This window comes from Cryptotermes secundus, unplaced genomic scaffold (assembly GCF_002891405.2).
Source record: "Cryptotermes secundus unplaced genomic scaffold, Csec_1.0 scaffold40, whole genome shotgun sequence".
Taxonomy (NCBI): Eukaryota; Metazoa; Arthropoda; class Insecta; order Blattodea; family Kalotermitidae; genus Cryptotermes; species Cryptotermes secundus.
This window is the reverse complement of record NW_019730583.1, coordinates 157,542-171,663: the sequence shown is the minus strand read 5'-3', so window position 1 is coordinate 171,663 and position 14,122 is coordinate 157,542. Positions and strand designations below refer to the sequence as shown.

Below are 14,122 nucleotides of genomic sequence, written 5' to 3'. Positions count from 1 at the left end.
TGTATTAGAAATGAAGTTCAAATCAAAGTCCATCTCCTTGCCGAAAAAGAAGATAGCATTGTAAAAAGGTAAAAAAAAAAAAAAGAGTAAAGCAATCCCTGTAACAGGCCGTGAAGGTCCATAGGGTTGTGAGACGTTGAGGGTCCTATATTATCTAGACAATCTGCTCAAATATGGCGGTAAGGTTGTCAGCCTTACGCGCCGGCCGCGCTTTACTCCCCAGGAAGATCATTTAATTAATTCCTGGTGCTCATTTCTGTTAGTGGCTGAGTCGATCCCAGAGCCATAGTGCGGCTGGAAGGATTAGGTCGACTGAAAAAATCCAATGACCTCATCGGGACTTGAACCCGCGACCTTCCGGCTTGTAGCATAGTGCCTCAACCAACTACGCTACAGCGTTCCCCCAAAGCTTATTGTATATGGCATGTTTGTAACTTTCATTTGAAACATTATTCGGTAGGGTGTAGCTGTAACAAAATAAAAATAAATCTCATATATTATTTCGTAGCTTAATACTCGTGTTGTTGATAGTGAATCTATATAAATCAAAACGAAATTAACAAATGTCGGTGAAAACCAGTAACACCAGATTTCACTGAAATATATTAAATGGTTTTCGGGATTAAATATGCTCGTACAGATGATGGTTGATACTTTGTATATTTATATGAACCTGCATTCAGAGAACTTAGTTTGATGCACTGAAGCAGTTGTCCCACATACGGCACACCGCTGTGGGACAGGGATTGGGGAGCTCAGGATACACAAGAAGTTATGTTATACGTGAGCGTGCGCAGAGGTGTAGTCGCGCAAGGACAAAATTCCATTACTTTATTAGTTGTCCGGTGCCACCATTATTTTAAAATCAGCGATCTCAAAATGACTTTTTAGCTCATTTAATTTTTAACCACTTTTAGTTTTAGGCGGAAGGGTCAGCCTCGGTGCGTGTGTGCATGTCGCAAACTCTGTCTTTCGGTTCTGTATAACATTGTCGTTGAGTAACATTAATAACAACAACATCGTGTCATGGTTCTTTTCGATCTCTTTCGACCTGGAACTGCGTGGCAGATTGTGCATGCCCCTTCGTTTTTAGGACTACAATATTGAGTTCGAAGCCCCATGTAGTCACATGTGCCACCTGGTTCTGATTAAAGTGCATTTTTATTGTTCGGTTCCTTACGTGTGGTTGTTAATTGTGTCCTCACTTCCCACGGAATCGTTATAGCCCCAATGGAAGTGCAGCTGCGTGAACAAATAGTTCCCCTTGAGGGGCCCTCCAGACACTGACGCCATTTTCGACATATTCATCTGCAGCATCACTGAAATGTTACGAAAAGACAAAACCAGTTATATGCAATATGGAAAGCAAAGCCTCTTTGACATTATACAGCTACTGTTTTTGACAACTGACCACTGAAATGTGTGGGGAGAGTAATGTTTGTGTGTGTATCTCTCTCTCACACTGTCCGACTTCCTGAATGACTGACGAACTGGATAAACCATATTTCAAGGAATTCCCATAAGTGATACGTCACATGTCCCGTAAATATCGCGCTGTTTTAGATTGCAAGCTCATTTCAGTAATGTGACTTCGGCTTCCTGTGCTAGACCGCATCGAATGATAAATGTTTTCAGACATTTCGGCAAAGCTTACAATTTTCTATCTTCAGAGTTAATAGCGTGCAGTTCAGGGATAAGAATTAAATTCATAAATTTAAATGACGCCCAGAATTTTATAGAACCTTAGCAGAAAAGTGAAATAATAAATCAGTTCGAAGTATTGAGGCATGCCATCTCCTCCGTTTACTCGATCTTCTATCCTCGTTGCCTTTTACTTATGATTATCGTTCCCCTCTCCAGCTTTATTCCTCTTTGGCCTCTCTCTTTCTTCCCCCACAAAAAAAAAAATCTTCATCCTCACCTCCTTCCTCCCCCACCACCAACCTTTCGTTGAAAACCACGGGTTGCCCTTTTCATAATTTGTTCCAGATCTGTGTCAATGTGAGCTTACGTCTGTACGGCATTCGGGTAAAATGTGGGCATTTTTATTATTGTCCTAATGATTATTAAAAGGTTCTTTTTCTGCAAAAATTCCTATTGACGGCTGTACGGATGTCCTGATCAGTATTTATTTCTTGGCATTTCCTCCTCCGCCCTGAGTGACTTGATTTGTTGGGTGTAATTGGGACCAGAAGGTATTTCCTTTGATTCAGATCCCACCATTCTGCAGTTAGTTGGTAAGCCGTAAATGTCTTCGTATTTATGGTAAGTCAGATTTGGCTTATTAAAGCTCGCCATACTTGGTCAGATAAAGCATTCATTCTGAATGGCTACGGTCTACATGTAAAGGCAGCAAGCCACGCTGCAAACACAGTTCACAACGCACGAAGTGTCCCGTATATATTGCTACTCCCGTCTTAGTCTATCTATCTATCTATCTGTAGCTCTACAGCCCTTTGTTGGACCTTGGCCCCTTTTTCAATTTCTTGATCTCTTTACCCAGTTGGTGGACTCCTTGAACGGGGGATCATCCCGTCGCAATCTCCCTACCTGCACACAGGCCAACACAAACACGGAATAAACGCACACAGACATCAATGCCTCAAGTGGGATTCGAACCCACGATCCCAGTGTTTGAGCGGGCGAAAACAATTCATGCCTCAGACCGCGCAGCCACTGTGATCGGCTCCCATTTCATTCGGTGAAGTAGACTATCAAGTTAACGTACATTTGCTGCAATGAAGAGAGGCATCATATGTATGGTGTGAATAATATTTCCCTGGCCTGTGGGCCGACAAAAAGCGTATGCCCTACGTCTGCCGCCGCTATTTTGTTTACATGCATTCCGTAGACACTCAGAACAGAGTATAGCTATGAGGATTGCTGTTCTATCTTGAACTTTACTGGTCAGTTTACTTGTATTGTCTTTTATTTTCCTGACTGTGGGATATTATGAAAGTCAGGAGTCAGTAAAACAGTGATCATGTTTCCTCTTTATGTGGAATTGCTCTGGGTAATTGTACTCAAGTCCGCCGTCACTGTTCTTTTATTTGTGTGGATGGTTACTTGAAATGTGTCCCGTTATTCTTACGAAATTTGGGAAGGTAAATTTAACTTGAATAAAATAAAAATAAAACCAGGGCTTGCCAGCTGACGCCTCATTTTTGGGTGTCCATGAACTTTTTAAAATGTTGGAAATAATATCTTGATCCGACAGTAGTAAAGCACGTGACGATTTCCGATCTGTGAATTGAATCTGTGTCCATTGTCAAGGTGCTCCAAAAGTTTAGAGTATGTCCAGGTGTCATTGTTCGCCGGGTTAGAGTGTAAATGACAAGAATTGGCAGTTTATAAGAAAATGTCTCATCTTTCGTTAAGTATTCTTTTTCGTGGAAAGGTGTGCTGAAATTGTGACGGTGCCCCCTGTCGCCCTGTACGATCAGTGACCCCTGATGTAGATTGTTTGATCATGTGTGTGTGTTATGATCATATTATAATGATGGGCAACTGCCCTTTGTTCGATCAACTTGCTTTGTGTGCTCAGTCGCACAAGAAGAGAACAGAAGTGGTAAATATTTCAAGTGTGAAATTTTAAATCAAAACGTTGGCCAATTTTATGAGGCACAAATGTCACGCAGATTCCAGAGTACTGATCTTTAACTACTAGCACTGTGCAACTAGGGCTCAAATATCGTTTCGATGTAAGAATGTTTAAAGAAATGATTTTCTTTTGCAAGCATAAGTATAACTGTAATTTACACAAATAAAGTCTTGACTGTTTCCAGGAGGCAGCAGAGTTCAGGGAGAAAACAACAGCCGACCTTCGAGACAAATGGAAACATCCTACCAGCTTTTCGAGTGTTCAGGTTAGTTTAGTTTTAACGTTAATTTTCTGCCCGCTTTCAGTGTATTCCATGCCATGTTTGCCATCATTACATCTGTATCTGACACCCACAAGGAACTTTCACACGGTTGGCGATTTTCATGAAACTCGTTAACACTGAATTGTGCACTTTTTCAGTCCCTTACTATTATAAATAACATGGTGGTCAGGAGAATTTCTGAGGTGGGAGTGTATTCACTGCATATTTTTCAGATGCAGTATACTGAGTGTTTGAATTGTAAGTTAAGAAGGTTGTGCTCAGATTTAATTAATTAAGCACACTCCATGAAGGTATATTGGGGAGTGGAGGTATAACTCCACCATTCTTAACCTCGGCGCTAGAAGAAGTTGAGTGGTCAGCTTTAATCCCCTGGCGCTTTTCTCCCGTGGANATATATATATATAGGCTGGTGTGATGTGAAATTGTAAATCCTTTGCAATTCTGGTGTATAGGGTTTTTATTTGTAGAGAAGTATCAACAAGCGGTCGCTCGGTGGGTATATTTCGCTTGCGGACTAAAATCACGAAAAAGTATCAACATGGCGACGGTGCGAATGTTTGAAAAAGCAGCCATCATCACTTCGTGTCACTGCACTTTGAAATGCAGCACACGTTTAATTCCAATTTCGAGTTCTCAAGATCGGCTACAGCAACTTCCTTACCAAACGTCGCCATCTTGTGGTTAGCACGTCTTTGAATTCGTGAGATATCGGATCTAAATATCGGCCCACACCATTTATCATGACCGAGGGCTGTCATAGTTTTCTTCTGTCCCCCTAGACAAATTCAGGTTTAGACCACGACTGTTTCATCCCATTTCCTTTCCAATTCGTTACTCATTAATTTTCCCGCCATTCGATGCTGTATAATCTAAACTCTTAGCTGGGTCGGTATAGCGACGGGCTAGACGCCGGGGTGCGATTACCGATACGTGCAAGAGATTTTTCTTTACTCCACAGCCCACCCAGCCCCCTACCCAATAGGTACTGGCGATTCTTTTCCCGAGGCGTGAAGCTGACCCCTCACCTCCCTCTAGTAACGAGTTCAAGAATGGTGGAGCTATAACTCCAATCCCTCATATCTCTTCATTGCGTGAGGATTAATTAGCTAGGAGCAGGGAAAACTTGTCGCTGTATCAAGAACAAATAAGCGCAAACTCGAAACGCGATCTGTATGCATCCCCATCGCACCCACGTAGCCGCTGCGTAGCATTCACCCAAGCTGCACACACCCGGCAGATGGCAACAAAAGGTCACTGGTTCTATTTATTCCTCGCGGCTGTGCTCATCCTACCGTCGGACGATTGTTTGCTTGTAGGGACTTACGGACGTGTTCAGATTATGAATTCTGGTTTCTGCGCTCTATGCGAAGTCCTGTATTAGCGATGCTGGGAGGATGCAATGCCCGCTGACTGAAGGCTGCGAGGGACCGACCTCCCACCGCTTAGCATGCCAGCAGTTTCACTTCCGTGGAACAGCAGCTTGTTCAAGCAGAACCAGAAAGGTAACGCGGGTCTTAGATACTCTCTGCATTTGTATTCGAGAGACGCTTGGTTTGAATCTCGACCGTGACATCGGTTATCGTGACTGAAGTTTTACATTGTTTTCCCAGTCCCTCCAGGCAAATATCGGGATAGTATACTAAGAGAGCTGTGAAGTATCCCATGAAGAATAAGCACACACTCCCACGGCACAATGTTTCGTGTTGCGTGGCCCACGTTTTATTTATTTATTTTCTTGACATGGATAGGCCGTGCCATAGCTCAAGCGGTTAGTCGCTGGCCTCCCACCGCGGCGGCTCGGGTTCGATCCCGGGTCTGGTCAAGTGGGATTTGTGGTGGACAAAGTGGCGCTGGGGCGGGTTTTCTCCGAGTACTTCGGTTTCCCCTGCCAGTCTTCATTCCACCAAATTCTCCATCATCATAATCACCCGGGGTAGGTACAATAGGCCAATCAGTGGCCGCAGTGGTGAGTGGACCCAGGTGGACTCCACCCCCCACTAGCGAATTCTTGACATGGATAATGACATTAGTTATAGTCCTCGTCTAGGCGCCAGTCCCTAGGCCAGAGGAAGCATTGGCATGTGTTGTTACCGGCACTCAGTCCACATTCCAGGTTAATTTAAACATGGCTTCAGCCTAGGAACTTCACTCGTTTTCATCCAGCAAGCATGTGGAAGTAAGAGATCCTGCGAGAGGTGTAGAGAGTCCATTTTGAATATAAAGCCCCTGTAACTGAAAAGCTCAGCGGCACGCGGTAGCGTAGTTGGTTGAGGCACTATGGTACAAGCAGGAAGGTCGCTGGTTACAGTCCCGATGAAGTCATTTTTTGTCAGTTTACCTAATCCTTCCAGCCGCACTATGGCCCTGGTATCGACTCAGCCTTTAACAGAAATGAGTACCAGAAATCTTCCTGGGGCTAAAGGGCGGCCGCCGCGTAAGGCTGACAATCTTACCTCAATCTGTCAAACGATTGTCTAGAGAAAATTTGGAAGCCTCGACGTCTCACAACCCTCCGGGCCTCCAAAACCTGTTACAGGGATAGCTTTACCTTATATTTTACCTGAATAGCTCATAGCTTCGTATACAATCAAGAAACGTTTTATGTAACTTGGTTCTGCGGATGTTGTGTGAAATTTTCTTAGATTTGGTGGAAAATGAAATTGTTCTTAAAGATCAGTTTTGACCATCGCCTGAAATGGTATCCATTCCGGGCCGATATAGTCTTGAGCGAAATTTTAGGCTTCAGTTTACTTGTTAAGTAACTTATCGATCTGACATTTAAACATGTTTTAGAGCCTAGAAAGGGCATTTCCTGGGAAAGTTCGATGTATACCATTGCAGTTGTTACAGTGCATCAGTAATGTATATATATAAGAGCACCAATATTAAATTTGAGGCACATCAGCTCGACCAAAGTAAAGATACCTCATATGGAAGAACATGTAACGACATCACTGAAATTAGAATTCGAAGCCGAACCGTACAACTGGCAAACAGTTGAAAAGGTTTAACATTCGTGCTTAATTTAAAATACGAAAGTTATGCCCCATGCTAGAGTACTGTCGTGACATTTCTAGCATTGTATTATCGTAACTGTCGTAATGAGATCTGCTCCAATGTTGAAGCAAGGTCGCTTCATATTTTAATGGGAGACATAATGAACCATAATGGATCATTAGATAAATTCAGCGATCATTCCCCCGGAACGAAGACTATGAAGACTGTGTCGTGACTCAGGCAACGGACATTCTAACCATGGAGGTCCGGTTCGATTCCAGAAGCATCCAAGTAGGACAAAATAGTAACGGGACAAGTTATTTTTTATAGTATTTCGACTGTTTCCTGCCCTGCGAGCCGCTATCGGTATTGCGTAGAGATTCTTACGTGTGTAACAGGGGCCATCAGCCGGTGCATTGTAACTTTGATCCATCGGTGTCAAATGGTTGGAATCGAGACAGAAAGTTTAATTTCCTGCACTGAGTATATGAAATTAACACAATGGGCAAGTGTCGTGACTATGTATCCGCGTCCGTCAACAAGTTTAATCCCCAGAATTGCTAACCAAATGTCGTTAAATTCAGTGATTGGTGGGGGGTCTAGACAGAAGTCTGGTAATTGCATTCAACACACAATTTCGGTAATGGCTGAATATACAGGAAAATACGTTCAGAAAATTTGTGTTAGTCTGCAGCTTAAACGTGTCCTCTACTTTGAATCTCGAACTAAATGTCGTCAAAAATACGGTGGAAGCAGATAATCTGATGGCTTTACATAATCACCGGCGATTCTATAAAACAGCCACACCAATCGGTGAATGTAATAAATATATTAAACATTTCTAACATTCACCAGTTAGTTTATAAACTCACTGATGATTTTATAAAATCACTCATCTTCTGTGGCTAAGACAGTTAATTAGTAGAAGACGGACTGGTGCTATCACCATGAGCAGAGTAACACTCAACGTGAGCCAATCTTCCCGCCCTTGCGGTCTGCTTTCCATGCAACTGTCGAAAAGAGAACATCTCAGTTGCGAGGTTCTATGCTTCCATGTTAATTACACAAGTCCCATGGGCCGCGCCATAGCTCAAGCGGTTAGTCGCTTGCTTCCCACCGCGGCGAGTCTGGTCAAGTGGGATTTGTGGTGGACAAAGTGCCGCTGGGGCAGGTTTTCTCCGAGTACTTCGGTTTCCCCTGCCAATCTTCATTCCACCAATTGCTCCACAATCACCCTCACCTATCATCTGGGACTGCTACAATAGGCCAGAGTGGCCGCAGTACAAGGGACTTAGTCCCACGCCACTAGCAATTAAAAAAATACTCAAGTTCCTCTTTGCTATATTCTAAATGATGCAGTCAGAGGTGACAAGGAAGAATTAGTTTTAATTATGTGATTAAGGAGTTAATGAGCGGGAAAGGTTAACAGTATTTTTGTCCCAGAACAAAAATATGTGTAGTTAATTTGTTCTGTGAAGTGGCAAAACCCCTCCGAGAACCAGAAACTGTTTAAGTATGATGCCATCTATGTGGGAGAGCAGGAGAACGTTGCTTATCTCGCATCTGTAGATAGAGCTCCTGTTAAATACTATGTACTAAAGTATGTATCGCCGGCCACAGTAGTCGCGCGGTCTATGGCATGAACTGTCTTCGCTCGCTCGGACGCTGGGATCGTGGGTTCTAATCCTACTCGAGGCATGAATGTTTGATGTATGTATGCTTTTTTTCTGTTTGTGTTACCCCGCGTCTAGGTAGCTGCCTTGCGATTGGCTGATCACTCGTCCAAGGAGACCTACCGTCTGTGAAAAATAATTACGGAACTGAATAAGAGGCCTGGGCCTTGTGGAAGAGCCACTAAAGAAAAGTATGAATGGAAATTTTGTTTCATTTTTATTCGCGAAGCACATCTGAAAACAGGTCATGGAAGAAGGAACCGGATATGGCGAAGGAACTTCAGGGAGGGGGGGGTTAGAATGATTGTCACGAAACTATCATGGTTAACAAAATCTTCTTGGTTTCTCAGCCATGTCAGCTGGTTACTTGTAGCGTTCCATTAACTTTATTACCATCGAAGCTTCGGGTCCATCATCGTGTGAGCAGTTCCCCCAACAAAACAAAAACACCTAGAAAAGTCTTCGTTTTGAAACCAGTGATTTCCTGTTAAATTAATTCCCTTTTTCAATCTGATATCACTGAAATGAACGAGCTACAGGAAAACACCTACTCTGTTGGGTCCCTTATAAAGAGCTAGCCTCAATCACTAGACAACTGATGTAACAAAACACTAAGGCTATAAGCACCTGAGACCGCGCCAAGTCCATGAGAGCTAACAGGAAAAATATACACTAAATTTGTTTCAAATTTAGAATCCGGACGATGAACAAAGTCCGAAAACCCAGTATCTCTGTGTGTTATACACCATCGTCAGAACCCTATAGTATCTACTTAAACAAATTTGTTCTTTTACGCTCTTCAGAGTCGAGCAGATGTGAAAAAGGTGTCCTACGTTCTGTTAGATATTTGCACTATGTTTGAGGCATTCAACTTGTATCGAAATGAATACTGACATGAATTTTCGAGAGAATTACAACAGGAAGTCTGCTCTGTGCGGGTAAGATGAAGATTGTGCATGGTAAACCTGGACATATTCAAAATCAGGTGACAGTGGAATGTACCAATGGAGATATGGAAAACATTCCATCCACGTAATTAGAAAATAATAGAATGAATTCAGCTTATGAAAAACAGCATATCACGTGGTTATCAAATGCAGCCCGTAAGAAGCAATGTTTGAAAGGCTGTCTCGGAGTTTCCTCCATTCCCCCCTGGCTGTGTATCTGAAATAAGAACCAAAAAAGAACTTCAGTGAATAGTCGAGAGGACCAGTAATGAAGAGGACAAAGCCAAAGAAAGACAAAACTCTGCTGACGTAAGCAGTTCCAGTAATTTTGACGTCAACGTTGATTCAAGCCGCTCTGAATGAGAGAATCCGAAAGCTTGTCGCCTTGTGAAAGAGAGTGAAAATGTTGAACCAGATGACCGAAATCCATACCGAAGCCACTGATGTACGTAAGGGGAAACAAATTGCGAATAAAAATCGAGCGAACTCTAATAGTAACCTTGAACATAGACCGCGCCATAGCTCAAGCGGTTAGTCGCTGGTTTCCCACCGCGTCGGCTCGGGTTCGAGCCCAGCTCTGGTCATGTGGGGTTTGTGATGGATAAAGTTACGCTGGGGTAGGTTTTTACCAAGTGGACTTAGTCCCACCCCGCTAAGAAGAAAAAGAAAACTTGAAGATCAAGCCTGCGAAACGAAGATAGTGTTCGAGGTAAAGTTTTCTGTTTGTAAAACCGGAAACAGTGTCAGACTTCGTGTTGCAGTGGCGGATCGTGCTTGAGGCGATCCGCGTAACGCCATAGCTCTTAGAGTCGGTGTACAAGATGACCAACATTACAGGAGGAAATGTGTCACAACTTTTCACCCGAAACCAGTTTCGCGTTTGTGATAAGAGAATGTCTGAAGGTGGGGAAGTACCAGACAGCGAGATATCTCTGTGGGAATGTGACAGGAAATTGTCCTATCAGGAGGTTAATGTTAACAAATATATGTATATAAAGGTAAATACAACTGCAAAAGCAACGGGAAACTTGCAAATCTAGCAATCATGACAATCTTCTCAATTTTAATAAATAGTTATTTCAACTTCTTAAAAATCAAACGTTACAACCTTAACAAATAATTATATTTTTGTACTTTATATTTTTAGAGAGAGTTTTGAATTATATAAGACACGGGGCAACCGTAGTAGTGTACAGTTAGTTTGGTTAATGCTAGGCCTCTTGTAGCTTGCCGTTTTGTTGTTGTGTTCTCCAGAGGCAGGTCACGGTAGCCGAGCGGTCTAAGGTATGCACTATCTTCGCTCGCTAGGAAGCCGGGATTATGGGTTCGAATCTTACACAAGGCATGGATGTTTGGTATTTATGTGTGTTTATTCTATGTTTGTGTTGTCCTGTGTTTAGGTGCAGGCTTTACGACGAGCCGATCACTCGCCTAAGGAGTCCTACCGTCTGTGAGATAATCATGAAACTGAAAATCAGAGGCCAGGGCCCAAGGGGGCTCTAGAGCCAGTGTTAAAATGTCTCCAGATGAAATTCTCATTTAAGTAACTTTCAAATCTTTTATTTTCATGTGGATGAATGATAAATAAATTTATTCGGCAGTCGGGAGAAATCAGTCGGTATAGCGACGGGCTACGGGCTAGACGACCCGGGGTTCGATTCTGGGCAGAGGAGAGTTTTTTCTCTTCTCAACTCCTTCCAGACCTACTCTATGGCCCACCAAGCCTCCTATCCAGTGGGCACTGAGGGCGATTTCCCTCGGAATAAAGAGCCCGAGGCATGAAGCTAGCCAGTCACTTCCATCTAGTGCCGAGGTTAAGAATTGTGGAGTTTTGCCTCCACTCCCCCATATGTCTTCATGGTATTGTGCTTAATTAAATCAGCCCAGGGATAACTTTACCTTTTTACCTTACCTCTAGCTAAGTGGCTAAACCATTATTCGATTTGGGAATTATCCGATGATCTAAAATTTGTTGGGGTTCGAGGTAGCATAGGTGGTTGAGGGATTATGCTACAAGCTAGAAGGTTGCGGGTTCGAGTCCCGATGAGGTGGATTTTTTTTTTCAATTTATCTAATCCTTTCAGCCGCATTATGGCCCTGGGTTCGACTCAGCCTCTAACAGAAATGAGTACCAGGAAACTTCCTGGGGGGTAAAAGGCGGCCGGCACGTAAGGCTGACAACCTTACCGCCATCTGTGAGCCGATTGTCTAGAAGATATGGGAGCCTCGGCCTCTGACAACCCTATGGATCTTCACGGCCTGTTACAAGGATAACTTTATCTTACTTTTTTTTAATTTATTTCATTAGGATAGAAGATAATAAATAGTTCCTTTCGATAATTAATTATTCCTAGGGTTCTATGCTGGCTGCTTAGGAGTTCACAAAGTCTCTGAAGAATGTAATATAGGTGTTACGTTTCCCACTTTCACCAGCATTTCAGATATTTTACAGAACCGCCGTCTGTTACATAAAGTCACACATTAATTTCACAGTGGAATCTTGTGAGATTTCGGAGTCCATCTATGCAATGATGGCTCAGAGACTCGAAAGCCGGCCGGCCGCCCAGCGACTGAAGTTGCGGCACAGACTGTCACGTGACAACCAGACTGAAGTCCACCTGACAGATAAGGTTTGATCCCTTATGTTACCGTGACATATGAGGAGTTACGGAGCTATCTCTTGAATTATCACGTGCCTGGCTATGCCGCTAAAAGGGGATAGGAGTCAGGGCGCCGCAGCGGCCGTCTGTGAATTGTAATACTTGAGTCACTGTTAAACGTACTGAAGAAAGGAAAATGCGAACAAGATACGTCAATTGGAACTGTGTAATCATGCAAAAAGACATCAGAGGGCCTTCACACCCGCGCTTTGAACGAGTTTTTTCTTTAGCATTCTCAAGGGCGCCATTTTGTAGCGGCCTGAGGGCCTTGCACCCGTCGAAGTACGCAGTCCGTGCTTAAATGTCTTCCCCAGAAAGTGCGCCACACGGAAGGTGTGATATTTGTAGAAAGCGAAGTGCGCTTTTTGCTGCCCAGATAAAGGACGTTACCTTGGCTCCATTTTCTTACATCTCTGCTATCAACGATTCTAACATTCATTTGTACGAACATTTAAAACTGGATACAGTTTCATGGTTTCTTAAATTAAGGGAAGTGAGGATGGTTTCAGAATGGTGTGGAGAGGAGAATATTTTAAGGAGAAGGAAAGTAAGGGAAGTGAGAAAAGTTACATTTTGTTTAGTTTCACTCTGTACAGGTACAGTTGTCCCTGTGCTTAACTAATTAAGCACAACGCCATGAAGGCGTCTGTATAGAGCCACATTTTCTTGACCTCGGCACTAGTTGGATGTTAGTGGTCAGCTTCACGCCCCGGCCGCTTTACCCCCAAGGAAACAGCCTCCGATACCCGTTGGATAGGAGCCGGATGGACCCCAGAGCCGTTGTGGACGACATGGAGAAGTGAAAATTCTTGCTTCACCGGGATTCGAATTCCCATTCCTCCGTCCTCCAGCCCGTAGCCAGTCGCTATACCGACTGTACGCTTCATCAAATATTATTATAATGCTCAAATCATGAAAGATGAAATAAGCGGATAATGCAGCACGCACGAGCACTTTAAGCAGAAAACCTGAAGGGGAAAGACTCTTAGGGAGACCTAAGTCTTAGAAGAGCGAATATTAAAATGAACCATAAAGGAATAGGATATGTGAATCTGGACTGGATCAGGCTGGGGACCAGTGATCGGCTCTTGTGAATACGGTAATAAATCTTCTGGTTCTATGAAAGTCTCAGTGACTATTATATCCTCAAGAATGACTCTGCTTCACGATTATAGTTACAGTTTAGGGTCCTTAACACTTGACCTCGGCGTGGTCTTGCCCACATAATGATATAGTGCTGGACTCACCTGTATGCCCATTGTTGGTGACCGTGCTGGAGATTGGCTCGCTCTGAAAGCCATGGAAGTGCAAGGGCGGCAGGCGCACCTGTGTCACGAGGTGTTCCTCTATATCTATGGGAGACTGAAACTTTCCGGCGCAGGTCTCGTACTCCTCTGCCCAATGCGAAGGCCCTGTGGCACAAACGGAAATGCATGTTACACTTGCCGCTACATATGGCACACTGTATAATTACCAGCCTCCTGCCATACGACGCTGAACAGCCACTGGTACTGACACAGCGTCCTTGCGAACCATCCATCAATCCCACTGGCTCGCGAACGAGTTCTGAACCACTGCCCTTACATGATGAACATCACTACTGGTTCAGGTAAGGTCTCGTTTTGCCACAGAGGAGGGTTAAAGAAAATTAGTTTGTTACTGATAAATGTGCCTTGAAATTTACACCATTTCGTTACACATCACCAAACCTCTGCACGTTTTAATTTTCTTCCATCAATAATACCAACATGGCAGCCATGCATGCTTCTGAGTTGGGAGCAGATCTAGTGCCGCGTTATATGGTGTCCTGATGGGATAATAGCGGTTAGAAATTTTTTCTTAATTTCTGTTCAATATTGCAGTCTTTGTATTATCGGTTCAAAAGTTGTTAGTCAGGGGGAGAAGAACAGGCTGTAAGAAATATAACTTTCCGTCGAGGGACACTAATTCGCTTTGCTCTG

General features: G+C 43.5%; 1 protein-coding gene across 3 annotated transcripts in view; it reads right to left on the bottom strand.

Moving 5' to 3' along the window:
- LOC111866329 (carbonic anhydrase 7) overlaps positions 1–14,122 on the bottom strand; it is a 56,971-nt gene that overhangs the window by 10,945 nt on the left and 31,904 nt on the right. For all 3 annotated transcript variants that reach the window (XM_023855170.2, XM_023855171.2, XM_023855173.2), the window contains 2 exons: positions 13,409–13,573; positions 1,181–1,319 (listed from right to left, as the gene is read on the bottom strand). In XM_023855170.2, coding sequence (XP_023710938.1) covers positions 1,181–1,319; positions 13,409–13,573 — 304 coding nt within the window. The remainder of the gene's footprint in view (positions 1–1,180; positions 1,320–13,408; positions 13,574–14,122) is intronic.